The sequence below is a fragment of the Procambarus clarkii genome, chromosome 58, assembly GCF_040958095.1.
Source record: "Procambarus clarkii isolate CNS0578487 chromosome 58, FALCON_Pclarkii_2.0, whole genome shotgun sequence".
Taxonomy (NCBI): domain Eukaryota; kingdom Metazoa; phylum Arthropoda; class Malacostraca; order Decapoda; family Cambaridae; genus Procambarus; species Procambarus clarkii.
The window spans coordinates 18,827,954-18,846,716 of NC_091207.1; the positions used below are offsets into that span (position 1 = coordinate 18,827,954).

Sequence of the window (18,763 nt, forward strand, 5' to 3'; positions counted from 1 at the left end):
CTATTATGTTTAGTATATCACCTATGCACGTAGTTAATAAGTCAATATTGACTTTACGAATTTGCGAGAACGGGTTGGACAAATGGCTTCTGGAGTAACAAGACAAATGGCTTCAATCGTAACAAGTGTAAAATAATGAGGATGAGAAAGGAGACCAGAAGGCATTTACACCATACAGGGAGTACAGCTACAGGAATCAGAAAGAGGATATAATTCAGACACTCGCACAGACGACACACACAAATAGGATAACATTGGCAGCATATGGGATGCTGGCAAATATAAGAACATTATTTAGGAACCTAAATCAAGACTTTCAAAGCAATCTACACAACATTTGTTTGACCAATATTGGAATATGCATCACCGGTATGGAATCCACACCTTGTGAAACATAAAAGCCAAAATTGGAAAAGTACAGCACAAGGGTTTGCAACAAGATTAGTGCCAAAGCTAAGAGGGCTAAGCTACAAACATGAGCTGATGGAACTAGATCTCCAAACCCTAGAGGATAGAAGAAACACATTGACCACAACCTGCAAGATACTCAGGGGAATAGATAATGTGGACAAAGACACCCTCTCCAGACAGAGAAAGCAGTACAAGAGGACACGGGTGGAAGTTGGAAACACACATGATCCGAAGGGACGTAAGAAATTAATCATACCCTGTATGAGTAGTTAACAAGTGATATTTTCTAACAGAGGAAGTTGTGGGAGCCACCTCCATTCATATCTTTAAGGCTTGATTCAACAAAGAATTAGAAAGTCAAAATAATTAGGTTGAAAAGCAATAGATATAAGGCTAGTAGGCAGGGCATAATAATAATTAATAATTCATTGTGTCGGGGGATCGGAAGCCAGTGTGTATTCACACGTTAGGCCTCGAAGAAGATCGAGGTCTCTTCCCTTCCCTCCCTAGGATGCAACCCCACAACAAGCTGACTATCTCCTGAGTAACTACTTCTAGGTGAAATGAAATGTGACCAACCATTTTCGTCCCGCCTGGGATTTGAACCTGGAATTCTCGAACAAATCCACAAGGGCCGTGGCGAGGATTCGAACCTGTGTCCGGGAGCATCCCAGACACTGCCTTAATCGACTGAGCTACGACAGGGTTAAAAGGGTTGAAACCGAAGTTCTACTGAACTTACTGGATCCCGTAGCCTCTCAGAGGCACAAACCAGGATTTTACACCCCCCCCCCCCTGCTTTGGGGGGGGGGGTTGTTCTCCCTCTTCGCATTCAGCACCGCTCCTGTGATAGGTAAGTCCACCACGGGCTCACCATAGCCTGTGCTACTGGCTCCGCTCCTGTGCCAGGTAAGTTACGGGCTCACCATAGCCCGTGCTACTTGGAACTTGTTCCGAGTAGCTGAATCTATAACAACAATAACAACCCCTCTTCGCCCTTACATCATTACATCATTTGATGCATCACGTTAGTGTGATCTCTGTGTGCCGGAATTCTCGATTGTGCGTCGAGAACAAACCCGACTGTACCGGGACCCTTTAAAGAGGAAGACATCACAAGCCCCCGTGGACACTAATTAATAAGGTAAGGTAAGCAAGAAGATCCCAGGAACAGTATTAGATGAAAAGTTGCATCCCTGTGCTTACAGTGTGTGTGTGGGGTAGGGCGCACTCTGTGCATGCAGTGTGGGGGGTGGGCACCCCCCTCTGCATTGTTCTTCATCAGCATGTCAACCAACGTGTTAATCGGTAAGCAAATATTTGTAGGTTGGCTGCCACTTGAGGTTTGCAGGAGGCGGCAGCAGCGATGGAGGAAGAATTGGCAGAGGAAGCAATTGAATATGGTGATATGATGGCAGGAGAGGTAGTAGACATGGGCGATATTGTTAGTTAAAATTACTTAAAATTATCTTAGCTAAACGAATGTCAGGGTTGAGTTCAAGAGCCTCATCCCTTCACAACACCTCACAAGATGGGTGTGAGGTGCATGATCAATGGACTAAACTATAAAAACAACAAAAATAAACTTTATTCTTTGTATAAACATCAAAGGACTTGCGATCTTTCTCTTGGGCCACATCCTGCCCCCTGTTACAGCGACGCCTGGTGGCTAAGTGGACAGCACTTAGGACTCGTAATCCTGGGGACCGGGGTTCGATCCCCGGTGATGGCGGAAAACAAATGGGCAAAGTTTCTTTCACCCTGATGTCCCTGTTACCTAGCAGTAAATAGGTACCTGGGAGTTATACAACGATTACGGGCTGCTTCCTGTGTGTGTGTGTGTATGTGAAAAAATGATCGTTGATTAATTGACAATTGAGAGGCGAGCCGAAAGAGCAAAGCTCCACCCCCCGCAAGCACAACTAAGTGAGTACATCCTTTCTCCCTTGCACTCTACGCCACAACCTACCCCCCCCCCTCCCTTGGCTCTATAGTGCAAAGTCCTCCCACCCTTTCATGCTACGCAACATCTTCCTTCCTTTTTATCCCACATCCTCCCTCTCATTTTACTCTCCGATACATTCTCTTCCCCACGTTTCACTCTTGCCACATCCCCTCCTTTCACTCTACGACGCATCCTCTTTCTCACCTTCCACTCTGCCATTCCCCCCCATCCCCCATTTCACTCCACACCATTTCCTAAACATGCTAAACATAAACTCCACACATTCTCTTGTACCATATACATGTACAAAACCTTGTTCCTAAATGCAAATCCAGATCTGAAACTCTTCTTTGACAGATGTAACAGAACCCCATAATCACCACACCAGGAATAAATCTTTGATATCTCCCCCGATTCAAACTAAATCTGTGTAAACACACTATGCAAATAAAGGGACCTAGTGATATCATCTTATATCAGTGATATCATCTTATATCTTTGTTATATTGAACGCAAATTTGACTACAATGTACCTAGAAATAATCCTAAAATTATGCTACAATGAACCTGTTGATAATCCTAAAATTTTACTATAAAGTACCTACTCATTTTCTTCAAATTTTCTTTCCATGTGCCTGTTAACATTCTTCAAGTTTTGCTACAAATTACCTACTTAAAATTATCTGTTAGATTAAGGACCTGTCCGAAATGCTATATACGTGTTAGTAGCTATATAAGAGTGTAAAAAAAAATGCTATGTATTCATAAATCCCATATACCTTCCTGTATATGTAATATATATATATATATATAAGTAAATAAATAAATTGTTATCCCTGTGGCCTTCAATCGTTCCTGATAGGGGGAGTTGACTTAACTTTGGAATGATTTTTGTTCCTACTCTGTATTCTCTACTCTAATAGAGTTACTAGAATACTCTATCAGTGTTCGTGGGGGGTCTTCGGTTAAGCGAGATTCAGACAACGTAGTAAACCAGTTGAGTGACCTTGTGGATGCCTGAGAGCTTGCTCAACGCACCACCCGACCTTTGCACATCCAAGCTACATAACTTAGTTGACAGTGTGCCAAGGTCGGCGGTGGAGGGTGCACGCGCTCGCTGCTGCTCCTTTGTGAGGGGTTTTCTCCGCAACATTAATCGACTGTTTGACACTATCACCGTCACACAACTATTTGACACTTTTGCTATAGGCATTATATATATATATATAAAGCTTCATAATGGAGAAGTCTCCTGGTGACGGGTATGTAAATAACCCATGAAATCTGACACTAATTGTTGTATTAGGCTTCAACACTTGTGTTAGGGGGCCTCTTCGTGTAATGGTTATGTTAGTTTGATAAACTGATTATGGTATAGATGTGTGTGTGTGTGTTTTTATTAACAAACTAAGGTATACCCAGCAGTGTGCTACGTATGTTAAAACTATTGAGCTTCCTCGTTAATGCTGCAACTTGCTTAATTAAATAGCATTTAGGCAATAGCATTTTTTTTATTTTGTCACGGGAGGGTTACTTTATTGGGCAACGTCATCCATCCTGTGAGTGAACATGGCACCATGAACCATTTAACACTCCCCAAATAGGAAGAAAAGCCAGTTGGGTTCTTCATGCTGTCACCTGTACCCATACGCACCTGGGACTTGTCTCAAGTGAACACTTATCAGAGAGATTAATTAACATCTTATAATCCTCAAGATTACGTTATCTTCCGGGTGCAATTAAAGTGTGGGAAACCTTTTAAGGACAGTATCTATATTTGACCATTACTCTCTTAACTCAATGGTCGACGGAGACAAAATTACATCCACAAATAGTAAGTGACTTATCTAAGCAAAAAGTGCGATGGGTTTATGTATCCAATGTTCTGTAACTTTAAATTGGTCTTAAATATAAGGGACTTACGATAGTACACTTATAGTATATTAATATTAAAAAAAATAAACTAAGGTTAGGTATAATTATCAAAAGCATTTACCTGAGAGTCATTAACACAAGAGTCCGGCGGCTTGTCAAAGGTTCCCCTAATTTCCTCGATGATATTTTCCATTTGGATTTTGCAATTTAAAAATTTTGGCATTTACAGCTTCGGCGGGAATGCGATTCTTTGAGTGAAAAAGTGATAAAGTTGATTCACCCTGGCTTATCGGTTTGACGTTTATGGTGTTTCTGGAATGACTTTATACTATTGCAAGAATAGATTTGTCTTTTGCAACAACTAACAACATTTTCCCTAATTTCTGGACTGCCTGTTGTTATCTGAGGTGTTGTGCTTTCTCTGCAGGGTGATAATGGAGCTTTATAAGGGTCCACTCGCTGACTCTCTGAGCCACGTGTCCATGTTCATCAAAGAGTACTTGGAGGTGGGCCACGAACGCACCTTCTTGCCATCTTTCTACGCAGATTGGTACTCTAAATACGCCAGCTTTCCTGTTCAAAAGGATGACACATGGGTTGTCACCTATCCAAAGTCAGGTGAGGAACTCTACCGTTGTCCAAAGTCAGGTGAGGAACTCTACCGTTGTCCAAAGTCAGGTGAGGAACTCTACCGTTGTCCAAAGTCAGGTGAGGAACTCTACCGTTGTCCAAAGTCAGGTGAGGAACTCTACCGTTGTCCAAAGTCAGGTGAGGAACTCTACCGTTGTCCAAAGTCAGGTGAGGAACTCTACCGTTGTCCAAAGTCAGGTGAGGAACTCTACCGTTATCCAAAGTCAGGTGAGGAACTCTACCGTTGTCGTATGGTCAGTAATTCTCAGCCATTAACGCTATGCGTATTAGTGGCTTTAGGTATTGTATGTACTAGCTCTATCTTATAAATCCAACATTATGTTTGTAACTTCATCAATGTATGTACTTTTACCTGAATAAAAATTTGAATTTGAATTGTCAAGATAGCCTAAGGACATCATTCAATAAAAAAAATCATTATCAGATACTGCTAATAGAAACATCTGGATACATCTGGTTTAACTTTATTATCTATAGCTCTTTAAATTAGTTATGCTTAGATACCGTGAGATTGTTCTCCAGGCAGCAGGGAGGGGAATGATAGTGAAAATTCACATTTTTTTGTCTCTCAAGCAGTCATTTTAAAAGACTTTCTGACAGGTGAGTCAGGTGAAAGGAAACCAACTCTGAAAAAAAATACTTGTGTAAAGGAGGAAATGTATATGTTTATCTCTCAGAATGTTCGGTAATACGTTTATTGTTTGTGATGTGTGTTTATGTATGTATTAACACGATGTACTGAACGGGGTGAGAATAACTTGAGCTACCTCATCCCTTTGTGTGTATTTTACCTCAATAAACTCATTTCAATTTCTAACTTGGAAAACTGTAGGTGTGGCTGCACATATTATAACAGTGCACTAGTGCGATATAAATTATTAGGTGTGAGCACTTTAGGCGTTCAAAGATTATTAAAGTTCAGGGAAAAGTAGAGGTCTTAATAACATTAATATCTTTAAAACTGTGTATGGACAGTAAAACCAATAGAGATTACTTTTACATTACGTAAGTGCCAAGGTCATGTAAGTGGCTAGCTCGCAATTCAGAGGGCAGAAGGAATGACTGATCACATTTACACTTATCATAATGACTCGTGTGGTGAAAGATTAGGCGTTTTTTAATGTAAATTAGGAGCCCATAGTGCTATCCTGTCTACAAATACTAAAAGCACCACCAACCTTCCTGAAATATCTTCTACCATTAATCCACCGACACCTGAGCCTGCCTTAGGCCGCGAGATGGAAGACAATACCACCAACTACGGTTGTTACGGACACCTCAGATGAGGAAATCTTAATAGGAGCTCCACCGCCGCAGCCCAAATGGGGTCAAGTCGTCGACTGCAGTTTCGGATAACAACTTCGTTCACTGAGAATTTTATACATTCATACCCTTTCGTTCGTATATGCGCTGGTTTGTGTTCACTTGATCATATAATTCTCTAATTACAGCAGATTTAGTATTTATGTAAGAATCTACCTCAGTGTCATAGTAAAATTTTACTCATATACATAATCTTACCCTGTTATTTTTTTTTTAATTTTAAATTTAATTGTAATTTGATAGTGACTTTACAAGATTGCAAATATGCTATGTATGTATTCTTTTATAATTAGCGCTTCCATTAACAGTGCTTAGCGCACTGTTTGTATTACTGTGTTTGTTAACAAAGTGAACTCTTATCAGAGAAGGGAAGGGAAGAGAACTATCAGGGGGAAAGCGCCAAGACATTAGGACTATATAGCACGTGGCAACCCGTTCTCGCACTTTCGTATAGTCAATATTGGCTTATTAAATACGTGCATATGTGACATACTAGTTTACCTTGAAAAGCTTCATAGAAAACACCGACCTTACCTAACCTTTTTAGTATGTTAATAAGATAAGCATCTTATTGCTTCGCAATTACAATTATTACTTAACCTATTATAGGTATAAGTTAAGTAATAATTATAATTACAAAGTAATTATGATTATTACTTATTACTTAACTTATACCTATTATAGGTATAAGTTAAGTAATAATTATAATTACGAAGTAATAAGATGCTTATCTTAACATACTAAGAAGGTTAGGTAAGGTCGGTGTTTTCTATGAAGCTTTTCAAGGGAAACTAGTATGTTTAGTATGTCACATATGCACGTATTTAATAAGTCAATGTTGACTGTAAGAAAGTGCGAGAACGAGTTGCACGTGCAAGGGGTCAGGTTAAGGGGGGAGGTTTCTATTATTAGAAAAACAAGGTGCAAACCATACCCCTTACAATTGAAATCTATTTATTTATATACAAGAAGGTACATTGGGTTGTGAGAGTATGTAACACATATTAAGAGGTACATTGTAGCAAAGTTTGAGTTAACGGAGTAGGTAGCACAAGGTACAGTGTGAGTTTGAAACACATTTAGAAACAAGGCACCGCCGAAGGAGGCTATTATTTGTTATGCACCCCATACTCAACCAGTAAGTAGTGGAGCAAAACATAGATTACATGGTCATAAAGTCTTAATCAGACCTCAGTGGCTATTTTTACATTATCATTTACAACTAACTTAAGTAAAATAACAACCAGTAAACAGACTGCTGTTTTCTAATTTTAGTTCAGGCACTTCCTGGGATAAAACGCGAACATTCCTTGAGGAACTGTGAGGTGCTTATCTGTTTTTCCTCGTAACAGTCCCAAAGCTTCCACAAATGTTCCTGTTTCTCTTTATTGCCCTTGCGGCGACTGGACTTCAGCTTTTGATCAGAAACCCGTTGGTATTGGAAGGTTACCAGGGACGCCTCACGGTACAGTAAGGGGATTAAAATATATAAAGCCAAGTTGTCCTTCACTGCCCTTTGATTCAGATGCCATCCTTCTACGTCATTGTTGGTCCTCACCAGTCGTCTGAATGCACACCAGTTCCCCAATTCCCACACACTGTTGCACAGCCAAGTATTTTTTATGTAATGAGTTAATTGTGTCGTTAAGGGTGAACTGCTAGCCGACTTTTCTGATTCAGCAAACGCCTTACAATTATGTAGTACATACGTACCACATAAGTACCTGTGTGCTACACACACACACCTTGTCAAGCACAAGACGAAGCTTGAAAAAGTTTAGTGGTATGCCAATAGGCTAGTCCCAGGACTAAGAGGCATGAGTTACGAGGACGGGCTGTGAGAAATGCACCTCACCACACTGGAAGACAGAAGAGTAAGGGGAGACATGATCACTACCTACAAAATTCTCAAAGCATTTGATAGGGTACATAAAGATAAACTGTTTAACACAGGTGGTATGCAAACAAGGGGACACAGGTGGAAACTTAGTACCCAAATGAGCCACTGGGACGTTAGAAAGAACTTTTTCAGTGTTAGAGTAGTTAATAGATGGAATGCATTAGGAAGTGATGTGGTGGAGGCTGACTCCATACACAGTTTCAAATGCAGATATGATAGAGCCCAGTAGGCTCAGGAATCTGTACATCAGTTGATTGACAGTTGAGAGGCGGGACCAAAGAGCCAGAGCTCAACCCCCGCAACCACAACTAGGTGAGTATACACACAAACGCACACATACACGTACACACAGCATGGAGCCCGTACCTTGTCAAGCACAAGACGAAGCTGGAAAAAGTCCAAAGGTATGCTACTAGACTAGTCCCAGAACTAAGAGGCATGAGTTATGAGGAAAGGCTGCGGGAAATGCACCTCACGACACTGGAAGACAGAAGAGTAAGGGGGGACATGATCACAACCTACAAAATCCTCAGGGGAATCGACCGGGTAAACAAGGATGAACTATTCAACACTGGTGGGACGCGAACAAGGGGACACAGGTGGAAGCTGAGTACCCAAATGAGCCACAGAGACGTTAGAAAGAACTTTTTCAGTGTCAGAGTAGTTAGTAAATGGAATGCATTAGGAAGTGATGTGGTGGAGGCTGACTCCATACACAGTTTCAAATGTAGATATGATAGAGCCCAATAGGCTCAGGAATCTGTACACCAGTTGATTGACGGTTGAGAAGCGGGACCAAAGAGCCAGAGCTCAACCCCGCAAGCACAATTAGGTGAGTACAATTAGGTGAGTACACACAAACACACACACGCACACATACACGTACACACACAAACACACACACGCACACATACACGTACACACACACAAACATACACACACTAATGCCTCTATTCACCTTGCAGTAAATAGGAACCTGGAAGTCAGAAAGCTGCTAAAGGCTGCATCCTGGGGCTGTGTGTGTGTGATCACATACACATGTGCGAAAAGTCCAAAGCTGGTGTCGGAAGTGGTAAAAATATTAGTGTGCGATGTTGTCAATGTACAGAGTGTCTTGTATCCAATACGATACCTACGCTGTATAAGACCTCCTCATGGAGGCCACCTCACCAAACTCCAACGACAGCACGGCTCGGCCAAAGAAAAAACGGAAGACCTGGAGGTCTACACTAACCCACCAGCTCCATAGCTGGTACAGCCAGCCCTCCGAGGCTTAAATCCACCATGAAGACCCCCCATCCATCTATAGATCTCTAGTATCAGCTGTTGATACCGGTAATGGCTTGAAAGAGCCTCCACTTACGGGCTATTCATGCCCGTGCCACCTTTAGGGTGGTTTAATAGTGATCAATCATCAACTGCAGTCCTGCTTTTGAATTGGATTGGCGCGTCCACGGACCCCATCCCCAGATCTCCAGTATCAGCTATTGATACAGATAATGGCTCCAAAGAGCCTCCACTTGGAGCCACCACCATATAAGTATATGGAGCAACACTTGGCAAATGGAATTTAATGTGAATAAATGCCATGTTATGGAAAGGGGAATTGGAGAACATATAGACCCCACACAACCTATAAATCATGTGAGAAATCTTTAAAGAATTCTGGCAAAGAAAGGGATCTAGGGGTGGTTCTAGATAGAAAACTGTCACCTGAGGACCACATTAAGAACATTGTGCGAGGTGCTACACTTTCTAACCTCAGAATTATTTTTAAATACATGGATGGAGAAATACTAAAGAAATTGTTCATGACTTTTGTTAGGCCAAAGCTAGAATATGCAGCTGTTGTGTGGTGCCCATATCTTAAGAAGCACATCAACAAACTGGAAAAGATACAAAGACATGCTACTAAGTGACTCCCAGAACTGAAGGGCAAGAGCTACGAGGAGAGGTTAGAGGCATTAAATATGCCAAAACTATAAGACTGAAGAAAAAGAGGTGATATGATCACTACGTACAAAATAGTAACAGGAATTGATCAAATCTATCGGGAAGATTTCCCGAGACCTGGAACTTCACAAACAAGAGGTCATAGATTTAAAATAGCTAAACACAGATGCCGAAGAAATATAAGAAAATTCACTTTCGCAAACAGAGTGGTAGACGGTTGGAACAAGTTAGGTGAGAAGGTGGTGGAGGCCAAGACCATCAGTAGTTTCAAAGTGTTATATGACAAAGAGTGCTGGGAAAACGTGACACCACGAGCGTAGCTCTCATCCTGTAACTACACTTAGGTAATTACACATCACTAATCTTTTGTGTCACAAGTGATTCGCCAAGAGGCTCACAACGGTCACTATACAAGGCACTTTACATCTATGGTGAGCCACAGAATTACTAATCTTGCTCCACACCCACCCAACTGGGCGGCAACTTTAATGTCATATGCATGCATTACCTACAGTAAGCAAATTTTGGATACTTTGCTAAGATTTCGGGCAGCACATCATTATGAATGAAGTACTTATACATTTCTTGGACACTATTGGTAGCTCTCAAGTAAATTCTGGTGAAATACATTAATTAATGGTATTCTGTTACAGGAACCACTTGGGTCCAGGAGCTGGTATGGTGTCTCATCAACGACCCAAAATCTCCTGAAGCAGAACTGGAACTAATGAAGAGGTTCCCTTTCTTTGAGTATGTACCAAAAATAATGTAAAGTAAATTCATGAAAAAGTGTAGCTTATTCTATCAAAGAAAATGGCAAGGCACGTATTCTTGATGAAAGAACGTTTGTATTTGGGACATATTATACAGTAGAATCAGTTATCACTCCTCATGTGCCAGATAAGCCTTAAATCCCAGATAAGCCTCAAATATATGGTGCAGTGTGTTTGAATACTATTGAACACAAAAGGCAGGCCAGAACAGAGGTGACTAGATTATTCTCAGAGCCATGAGGATAGGTTGAAGGAACTGGACCTCAAAACCCTGTAGGACAGAAGAAACAGAGATATGATCACAACATAAAAGATAATGAGGGGGGAATAGACAAGGTGACAGGGATAGCCGCTTTAAATTGAGAGACGGTAGGACAAGTGGACACAAATGGAATCTGGAAACACAAATGAGGTGAAGAATGTAAGGCAATATTCGTACCATGTATGAGTGGTCAACAAATGGAATGCACTAGAAGTTGTGAAAGCCACCTCTATCTACAACTTTAAGTCCAGATTCGACAAAGAATTTGAACGTCAGAATAGTTAAATTTTAATACAACAGGTCCAACAAGGCTAATAGCGGGTCATAAGGCTATATGTGAAATAAAACGAACCAGGGTAAATGGAGAGAAAACAGTATATATATGTGTAATTACCTAAGTGTAGTTACAGGATGAGAGCTTCACTCGTGGTGTCTCATCTTCCCGGTACTCTTTGACGTATAACGCTTAAAACTACTGGCGGTTTTGGCTTCCACCACCACCTTACTTGACTTATTCCAACCGTCTACCACTCTGTTTGCAAAAGGGAACTTTCTAATGTTCTTTCGGCAGCTTTATTTAGTTAACTTTGTATGAGTGATGGGAGGGGGGGGGGGGGATGTGTGAGTGAGAGAGATGGGGGGGGGGTGGTAGAGGGGGAGAATATGAATGTGTTGGGGAGAAAATGTGTGGGCATGTGCACAGCTAGTACTGACGACACAGCTCATTATTTTTATTTGCCACAACGTACATTGATTGATGAAGATAAGCCAACCAAGAGGTGGCACGGGCAGGAATAGCCCATAAGTGGTAAAATTTTTGTTCAGTAAATCTATATAGTGTGCTGAGGTCGCATTTAATCGTCAGGCTGCTATCGCGGGGGAGGATACTGCTTGACAGTATTTATGAGGGTGTCCAGTTGCTGGACACCTTTTTTGACCAGAAGAGTGGTAGTGACAACGTACACAATAAGGGGGTTCTAAAATACACAAACCCAAGCCACCCACCTAACCTAGTCGGCCTAAGCTTAGAAAAAGTGTTTATTTGAGCTTTATTTTTCACAGTACCCCCATATCTTGTATGTTGGGGACCATGGTGTACAAAATGAAACATATTAATTGAGAGGACTACCCACAAGTACTTACATTGACACCATACATGTAAATCCCATGATAATTTCCTATCTAAAATTAACTGTTCCTGTATATAAAATATTATGTGTAAATAACGAAAATTAACACATGATGAAAAATGTGACAGTGTCAGACCACGAAGGAAGAACTGAAACAGGAATTTCCTTAAGTACTTGCTTATTTAATAATACATCTTCAGAAGGAATGATTTACAAGTTGTTGTTGTTGTTATAGATTCAGCTACTCGGAACAAGTTCCAAGTAGCACGGGCTATGGTGAGCCCGTAATTTACAAGTCAGTAAATTGGAAATATATAGGCAGGAGAGAGAGGTGAAGTGAAGTGAGGTACAATGACAAATATATGAATGAGATTGGGTGGATATAAATAGGAGCTGCATCATACAGGAACCTATAAAGGCACCAAACTTTATGGGCTCACCATAGCCCATGCTACTGGACCTTCTTGTTCTGAGTAGCTAAATCTAAAAAAAAACAACATACAGGAACCGTTTAGTGGCAACAGCCACTTTATTACTTTAGCCGGTACAATTTTATTTTTTTTAATAATTACGAATAAATTTTTACAGGATTGAGTCTCTCATTAGCCCTGACTTTGACAAGTCTCTTTTGAGAGAGGATGACCCTATGAATTCGGGAAACTCATGGCGCATCCTGCAAGAATTACCTGCCCCGAGGAGCATCAAGTCACACTTGCCGAAGGCACTTCTACCCGAGCAAATCTGGCAAGTCAAACCCAAGGTACATCTTCCTACAAAATGGATTACTTCTTGAGTTTATAATTTATTGATTTCCAAGTGCTTTGATTCTAGTCAAGTTTATGCAAATGCAATATAGCAAGACAATAATGTAGATTTTGACTTATTAGGATTAAGTGTAATTACAGACTATGCTTGTGGTGTCCCGTCTTCCCAGCACTCTGCATATAACACTTTCAAACTACAGTACTGACGGTTTTGGCCTCGACCACCTTGTGGTGTGATGGAGAACTTGATGATTTGGATAATGGGCTGTATGGGTGTTTGCAAACTTGTTCAAATCCAGTGATGGATAGTCACCTGTGCAACATAGAATTTTTTGTCTGGTTCAGTGTTGTGGAACAGAAGCACGTCTTGTGTTTCTGCCAAATGATGACTGTGTAGGTGGGTATGTAAGATTGAGGAGCAGGTTCTGACATTGCAGGTGGGTGTGAAAGATTGTGGAGCAGGTTCTGACATTGTAGGTGGGTGTGTTGGATTACAGGTACTGTATAAGTGGAATAGTGGTGGTGTGGGTTGGCGAGTTACATGGCAGCCATATCCATTAGCATCGGTACTCGCCTAATTCTACTGTATTTGCAAGGATACGAGTTTTAACTCTTGGTTCCCACTTAATCGACTGGTGTATAGGTTCCAGAGCCTATTGGGCTCTGACATACCTATATTTGAAGCTATGTTGGAGTTTGCTGCTATCTCTTGTACTGGTATTCCATTTGTTCACTATCAGACATCCAAACAAAATTTTCTTCATGACTAAATTTTTGGACTTATTTACATTTGACCCCATTGTTAATGAATCCCTCATGATACATAATGTTTCTGTCAGCCTCGTTGATTCCTCTGATATTTTTGGATGTGATCTGTGTCTACCATGTTTCTTCCCTCTTCCAAAGACATACAGTACTATTTAACTACTTTAGTCTTTCTTCGTAACTTGTTCTACATAATTAAGTTCTGGGTCTAGTCTGGTGACATGCCACCTGCTTTTCTTCAACTATGTTTTCTGTTTATTGGTGAGAACTGAGCTGGTTGTTTAGGTACTGACAATGCCGTGCTTCTCTTCAGGTGGTGTATGTCTGTAGGGACCCCCGCGACGTGTGCGTCTCCTACTACTATCATCACGTCAAGCTGGAGGGCTACGCTGGAACCTTCAACCAGTTTGTTGATTTCTTCCTGGCCGACAAAGGTATGAACTCTTGCCTCTGTTGCTTAATGTTGGTATACAGTGTATAAATGTATACAGTAAGCAAAATTATTTTTTATTCAATTATATTATGTCAGTGCTAGACTGGAAGTTCTTAACAACAAAAACTAAATGTGTTTGGCCCAAAAAACAAAAATGGGTAATGCATCCAATGTTGCCTGTATTTTGCAACTTTTGTGTTAACTGGTACAGTATTCTGAAGTTCTGTTTGAGCAGGAGTACAAATTAAATACTGTAGTTATTTGTCTTGCACAGCACATGTGAATTTCTAGAGTGAGAAAAGATGAGAGTCTTGTTATATGCACAGACAAACTATTATTCAATGTACGAGTTAAGAGGGAAAAAAACCAGGCACTGGATACTGGTGGGTGGGAGGTCAACCTGTCCTCTTAAAAATATCATCACTTTTCGCTCATATGTGCGCTATGGCCAAATTTGGATGTAATTTGAAATGAAATCGACTCACAAAAGTGACGTACTGTCCCGTTTTCTGTTTCGAGTCGTCCGGCTTACTCTGTAATGTTAGAAGAGGAAAGTTTCAATTAACGTTTTTCATAACGTTTTGATATTTTATGAAAATTTCCTGCCCACCTAACCAACCAGAGGACCCTTAACTTACTGTTGTCGAAAAAAAAATCCCAAATTTATTTTCATTTTCAAATTACGTCCACTTTCGGCCATACGGGCAAACAGCCAAAAGCGACGTTATTTTTAAGAGGACAGGTTGCGGAGGTGACCTAGGTATCTTGACTGAAGATTTTCTCTCTGCCACAGTTACGTACTCGCCTATCTGGTCACATATTTTAACATTCTGGAAGATGCGGCATGAAGAACACATCCTCTTCCTCCGATATGAAGATATGAAAAAGGTATTGATCTTGCTGCAATTCTCAGTGATACCTGCTAATAGTGATTGAAACATTGTTTTGAAGATTTCTATTTGTAGTTTAATTGCCAACTGGGTGCAGTTTTTTCCTGTTCTCTGAATTCTGACAGGATATTATCCCTTTGAATTTTATATTATAAATAAGATCATCTTCATGTTAAATATAATACTCAGTACTTGTACTGAGGATAATCTTGAATAATCTGTCTCATGACATTGAATTAAGTATTTGCATATGGATGGCAGGATTTGGCTGCTATAGTGAGGCAGGTAGCAGGTTTCCTGGGGAAGGAAGTGGATGAGGAGCAGGTTGCCTGGCTGGTTCACCACTGCTCCTTTGGCGAGATGAGCAAGAACCTGGCGGTCAACAATGAGACTTTCATGTCGGCTTCATCTGAAGCTGCTCAAAAATTGAAGTTCATGAGGAAGGGAACGGTAATTCTTATACATACATGCCGTACTTACAGTGAATTAGTTAACCAGAGGTAGATGTCAAAATTAGTTGTGAGAGCACCTTAAAGTATGGGATCTCAACAAATTTTAACTTTCACAAAAAATATAAAAAAACTCCCATGATAATATAATACACATGTAATGTAACAATGTAGAATTTCACTTTTGAAACCTACAAATAATAGAAATCACTCTTATTACAGCCTGGGTAATGAGGTATAGTACAATATACTGAAGCCAACCAGAATAGGGCTCAAGGCTAATCCAATAAGAAAAAATATTGTGAAAACAGCACATTACATTGTGGTTTACATTATGGCTCAGAAGTTGATTATTTTGCAAACATCATAGTTTGGAATTAATGCCAATAGTTATTTAAAAGAAAGACAGGAAATAACATGGAGTTTGCATAGTGGTGGGTGTGTATTTTTATCTATAATTAGTAAATTAACCACTACAATATAGCAAATAAGTTACCGTATGTCCATAACAGAAGAATTAATTCCACAGGTAGGAGACTGGAAGAACCACTTGACAGAGGAGCAGCAGAAGGCTTTCCAAGCATGGACACTGAAGTGCCTCGAGGGCTCAGACTTCCCATACTATCAAGATTATGACTAAGATGTACCTATATATTGGCCAGCTGAAAAGAATCCTTAAAATAACTTTACACATGTGAAGGTTAAAGACTTTGTACAGTTATAGCAAAGGATTAGTTAGCAAGTAGCCTCAGAATACTATATATATTATGCCATCTTATCCAGAAGTTCAGATCATATGAACTTAGAGAATTCTAAGGGAAAAGATCATATTTATCATCTGTGCCTATTTCACCAGAGGCAATTTTAATATGGAAGTCTATTGATTTTAGTGCTGGCACGGTAGTGTTGTACAGTATATTGTGAGGAAGGTTTAGTATGCAAGCAGCGCTTAAATATTGCTCTTAATAAGATGCCAACATAAACTGAGCAAGTTGAGGAATTATTAGGTTTTGAGATCTTGATCATTTTGGACATTTGGGCTATGGATGTTGCATGATTAATAACTGGGTAAGGACTGTTCTCGGTAATGCTAATGTAGCCGTTCTTTACATCCCCTGTAATCACGGCTTATTAAAGGTTTTGAAGGACTGTGTTGTGTGTGCTTTATTTTGCTACTAAAAGAAGTGCTTGTTTATGCACGAGCTTAAGTTGTAGAATGCAAAACTGCCACTGATTTTGATGTAACGAGAGAACAGTAGAAAAGCATAAAGGTAGAACAGGTCTGGTCATGATGACAACCTGTCTGTCAGTAGATAATGAGAAATTACACCTATCATTTAGTGAATAACTGGTCCTCACACTAGGCTGTTTAAAGCAGAGGCTGTCTTCTCAAGACGGATTCATAAATTTTAATATACTGTGTATTAAAAATTGGTTTGTTCTCATATATAAATTTATATTATTAAACATAACAATTCTATGTATAATTAGGTGTAGGTGAGGTTAGGTGTTTAGGTTCTTTTGGTATTTATTTGTACTTGAAGTATGTGGGTGAATCATTTATAGAATTGGTTTGAACAGAGGACATGAGCAAGCACTCGTTCCGGAAGTGTTCGGACGTCATCAGTTGTGAGTCAAGTGTAAACCGCTTTTCATTCATAAATGGCGGGTGGATTAATGAGCTTGGATCTTTGTAAGGACGGGCTGATTAATTGTATCTGAAGTACAGTATGTGGATGAAGCATTTATAACATTGTGGTTCGAACAGATGTCATCAGCGAAGCACTTGTTCCGGAAGTGTTCAGACGTCACCTGTTGATTCATGTATAAACAGTTTTTCATTCATAAACAGGGGGTTTGGCAGCTGGGTTAACGAGCATTTGGCTTTGTCTATGAAGATGGTCTGCAGTGAAATGGGGGATATGACTGTTTTATGTAAGGGGTTAGACTTTCAATGTTACCCTTAATGTTATCTTTCAGCGGTCATTGGCGCCAACATGACCATACCAATTACTTTTTACTTTCGTAAAGATCTTCACTGTACTGTATGTGATTATTTTGGCATTACATTTACTTTTGCATACAGATTTCTTAGTTTTCAATATATTAAATAAAAAATGTCCTTGTACTGTATTTTCCCAACTTTTGAAAACAAATGTCTCGTAAGAAAACTGAAGTAAAATATTTTTTTATGCTCATTGGGTGACAATTTTGAAGATAGCCACACTTACGCTAACTCAATATGAGGATATAAAAATGCTACTAAAAGACCATACTTTACTCGTAAAAATAAATGAGCAACACCTACATTCTGTATTTCCATTTTCCTTACACGAGATCAAGAATAAAACGGAATGATGGAAGAGTGATTTGGAAGCCTTGCCAAGTTCTTGAGATTCTTACTTTAGTTCCGATTTCCTAAAATACTGAAGAACAGAATAAAATAATATCTGAAAGGCATTGTGAAAAGCCCTTAAAATTTTTGTTAAGTTGATCTGCTTTCTAATATAAAATTTTTTATCACCTTGTAAAATAAAACACAGTACTGTAATAAGAAACCGTAGAACCTGCATACAATCATCCAGCACCCACACCACGCACCTGGACTCGCTCGGGGCACTACAACCAAGAGCCGCACCTTCTTTGTTACCACTTCAATTTTTACCCAGAAGTAAAATTTGTATAAACACATTCCAAGTTACTTTCATTGGCTTACAGCATATAAATCTTTTTATCACCGAGTAATTGACAGTTCCATACTTCTTGTGTGATTGTCTCAAACTAAAAAATAAATATTATTTACAGCAAAATTCTTGTTCCTTAGAACAGTTCTGAAACAACCACTCAAGAAATAAATTAAATTTTTGATTATTGAAATTGTATTAATACATAGAAGTATCATCATTCATCTTTACAGCCATCATACTCACCCACACGTGTAAACATGAATTATCAAAGTAATAGAATGGTACACTATAAATCAATTTTTATAATGTACTTTCAGCACACTGTAATATAAATACTGCCCTATTTATAATTTTTATATAACCAACTATATACCTATGTAACAAATAACATTTAATCAAATATTCTCTGAAAAATAGAACATTTTACAAATAGCAGATCCTAAGTTACTTCTTCTTTCTTTCTGTTGAACACTTCGGACAGTACCACTTGCCTTTTGGTTTCGTAGTGAGACCCACACATGCAAAATGGAACCATTCAATGGGGCACTGAAA

At 39.7% G+C, this 18,763-nt stretch overlaps 2 protein-coding genes across 7 annotated transcripts in view; one reads left to right on the plus strand and one right to left on the minus strand.

Annotated features, from left to right (window-relative positions):
* Positions 1–3,431: 3,431 nt before the first annotated feature.
* On the plus strand, positions 3,432–17,833 carry LOC123767942 (luciferin sulfotransferase). The gene is made up of 8 exons (XM_069306634.1): positions 3,432–3,618; positions 4,659–4,849; positions 10,712–10,808; positions 12,812–12,983; positions 14,066–14,186; positions 14,979–15,073; positions 15,337–15,525; positions 16,054–17,833. Exons 1-8 carry the CDS (start codon positions 3,596–3,598, stop codon positions 16,162–16,164), a joined length of 999 nt encoding a protein of 332 aa, XP_069162735.1. The 5' UTR covers positions 3,432–3,595; the 3' UTR covers positions 16,165–17,833.
* Positions 17,788–18,763, minus strand: part of Ing5 (inhibitor of growth protein 5) — a 29,307-nt gene continuing 28,331 nt past the window's right edge. For all 6 annotated transcript variants that reach the window (XM_069306636.1, XM_045758133.2, XM_045758134.2 and 3 more), the window contains exon 6: positions 17,788–18,757. In XM_069306636.1, the coding sequence (XP_069162737.1) occupies positions 18,656–18,757 (102 nt within the window). In that variant the 3' untranslated portion in view covers positions 17,788–18,655. The remainder of the gene's footprint in view (positions 18,758–18,763) is intronic.